Source organism: Aegilops tauschii, chromosome 2, assembly GCF_002575655.3.
Source record: "Aegilops tauschii subsp. strangulata cultivar AL8/78 chromosome 2, Aet v6.0, whole genome shotgun sequence".
In the NCBI taxonomy this organism is placed as follows: domain Eukaryota; kingdom Viridiplantae; phylum Streptophyta; class Magnoliopsida; order Poales; family Poaceae; genus Aegilops; species Aegilops tauschii.
Window position 1 is genome coordinate 428,152,235 of NC_053036.3, and position 2,609 is coordinate 428,154,843.

The window sequence follows — 2,609 nt, forward strand, 5'->3', positions numbered from 1 at the left end:
CATACCAAAGAGTGAAAAGTATATTCTACTGTCCTGGATTGAAATCTTCAGTGGAAAGTTTCATTACTGCTTGCCCCATATGTCAAAGGGCCAAGCATGAATCCTGTTTGCAACCTCGTCTTCTGGAGCCTCTACCTGTAGCTGACATGGCTTGGCAACACATTTCCATGGATTTTATTGAGGGACTGCCTAACTCTCAGGGAAAGGATGTTATTATGGTCATTGTGGACAGGTTTACCAAGTGTGCACATTTCATTCCTCTGTCCCATCCCTACTTTGTGCTCAGTGTAGCTCATGCTTTTGTGGATAACATAATCAAGCTACATGGCCCTCTCAAATTGATCATATCTGACAGAGACAGGATATTTACTAGTCAACTTTGGAGGGACATTTTCTCTGCACTGAAAGTGAAACTAAGGTACAACACAGCCAATCATCCACAAACTGATGGTCAGACTGAAAGAGTAAATCAATGCCTGGAAACTTACTTAAGATGCATGACTACTTCTGCACCTAAGAAATGGCTCTCTTGGTTATCTCTGGCTGAATTTTGGTACAACTCTACCTACCACACAACAATCAAAATGTCCCCATTCCAAGCCTTGTATGGTTTTCCTCCACCACTGATCTCAGAACTGGCTATTCCTGGTCCTGATGATCCTGAAGCTCAAGACTTTCTGTCAGCAAAACAACAAATGTTGCAACAGTTGAAGGAAAATCTGCTACTTGCTCAAACAAGATGAAGAAGTATGCAGACACTAAAAGAGTTGAAAGAACCTTCCAAGTGGGAGACCCAATCTATCTAAAGATGGCCCCTTATAGACTGGCAGCATTTGGGTTCAGAGGAGCTCTGAAATTGCAAAACAAATTTTATGGACCATTTCTGGTGATTCAGAAAGTGGGAAATTCTGCCTATAAATTACAACTGCCAAGTTCAGTGCAAATACACCCAGTTTTTCATGTCAGCCAATTAAAACTGCATGTGGGGGACAAATCCATTCCTGATCCTAATCTACCCCCGGTGAATGTTGACGGGACAGTTAAAACAGGACCAGCTGAAGTACTGCAGGTGCGCCAAGTCCCTCGACACAATGCACCAGTCGTCCAGTGGCTAATCAAGTGGATCAACCTGCCCGTTGAAGATGCGACATGGGAAGATGCTGATTTCATCAAGTACACATTCCCGGATTTCTTCAGCACCACTACGCGCGCGTGGCGAGGAGAAACATCAGCGCCATGAGGACACGTCGACTCTCAAGGAGGGAGCAATGTCAGGACTGAACCGGTGTCGATAAGCTTCAGTTAGCTGTAGCAAATGAGGAGATAACGCTTCAGGTGAAATGGATGGCTAAGATGGTGCCTCACAGTTACTGTTCGTCGCTAGCCGTTAGATTGAGATGTAACTTTGCCGTTAGCAGTTACCGTGTCGTTTCACCCCGTTGCCTGGGCTCTCGCCTATATAATAGCCGGGCTGTGGCTGGCAGAACCATCGTGAATTCCTGAGAATTGCCATGACGGCCAAGTAAACTCATACATAAATACAAATATCTGGATCTGGGCGAAGTTTCCCCAATCCTTACTCCTCAAATCCCTAGATCGATCCCCTTCTGTGATGCTAGGTCCTGACAGGTCCTTGACAACGGGGCGGTGGACTAGGCTCTTTAGGAGCAGCGGATCATGATTAACAATCTCTTCATACCGTCTACTTCAATAGGTTGTAGGTGCTTGTTGTTTTTGTTCATTCTGGGTCGATCTTGATTCTTGAATATGGAAGACAGTATCGTAGCTTTGCATATTATTCATAGGATTGAAGAGTTGCTCTTCCCGTAAACAAACTTGTTCGTTACTGGCAGAACTGTCTTCAATCTTGATGCGTATGGTACGATTGCCTAATTGAAATAGAGAGCAAGAAGCAATAACTCTTAACTTTTCCAACAGAGAGAAGTTCAGTTATGTTCTGCGTTAGGGCAGGGAAAGAGTTTATGAGCAGTTTGCTTGATGTGTGCTAGCTCATTTTGAGACCTGTAATGTACAATGTGCAGCTAGTTATTTCCTCCGTGTAATATTTCATTTTCTTCATTTGCACTATGTTGTTTCGTTCACTCTGCGATGACGATGCACTGAAGGCAGTAGACAGTTTTGAGTGTTGTCTGCTAGTAGCAAGGTTTGTCAGATTTCCTACAGGCTGTAGAAGTACATTGTAATCCTTGTATACACATGAATTTGCTGCAATGCTTGGTACAAATGTGCTGATATGAATTTGCATTTTATTCCATCTGCAAGGCTTGACCATTTCCCATGATCTGCCATATGATGTGCAGTTAGCAGCTGTTGCCACAATTCATCTAATAAGGTTTCACTTTCTTCAGATTATTTGCCTGAAGTTGCTAGCATTTTTGTATACATTGTTGTTCAACTTTTAACATATATTTTATTCACAATCCCACTCCTTCTATAATTCAAAATATCCGCATGAGTACAAGGCCAACTTTGACCAGTAATAATGCACCACAAAAGTGGAATACTTTTTTTTTGCTTGGCATAAAGTGGAATACATTGGTGTTGCTTGAACTATATTTGCTGTGCAGTTAGAGGGGTTGTGTCTGCTA

General features: G+C 42.8%; 1 protein-coding gene across 1 annotated transcript; it reads left to right on the forward strand.

The window, feature by feature from the left end:
- The first annotated feature begins 808 nt into the window (after window positions 1–808).
- On the forward strand, window positions 809–1,240 carry LOC141041088 (uncharacterized). Its single transcript, XM_073507200.1, has one exon. The coding sequence runs from the start codon at window positions 809–811 to the stop codon at window positions 1,238–1,240; it is 432 nt and encodes a 143-aa protein (XP_073363301.1).
- Window positions 1,241–2,609: the final 1,369 nt, after the last annotated feature.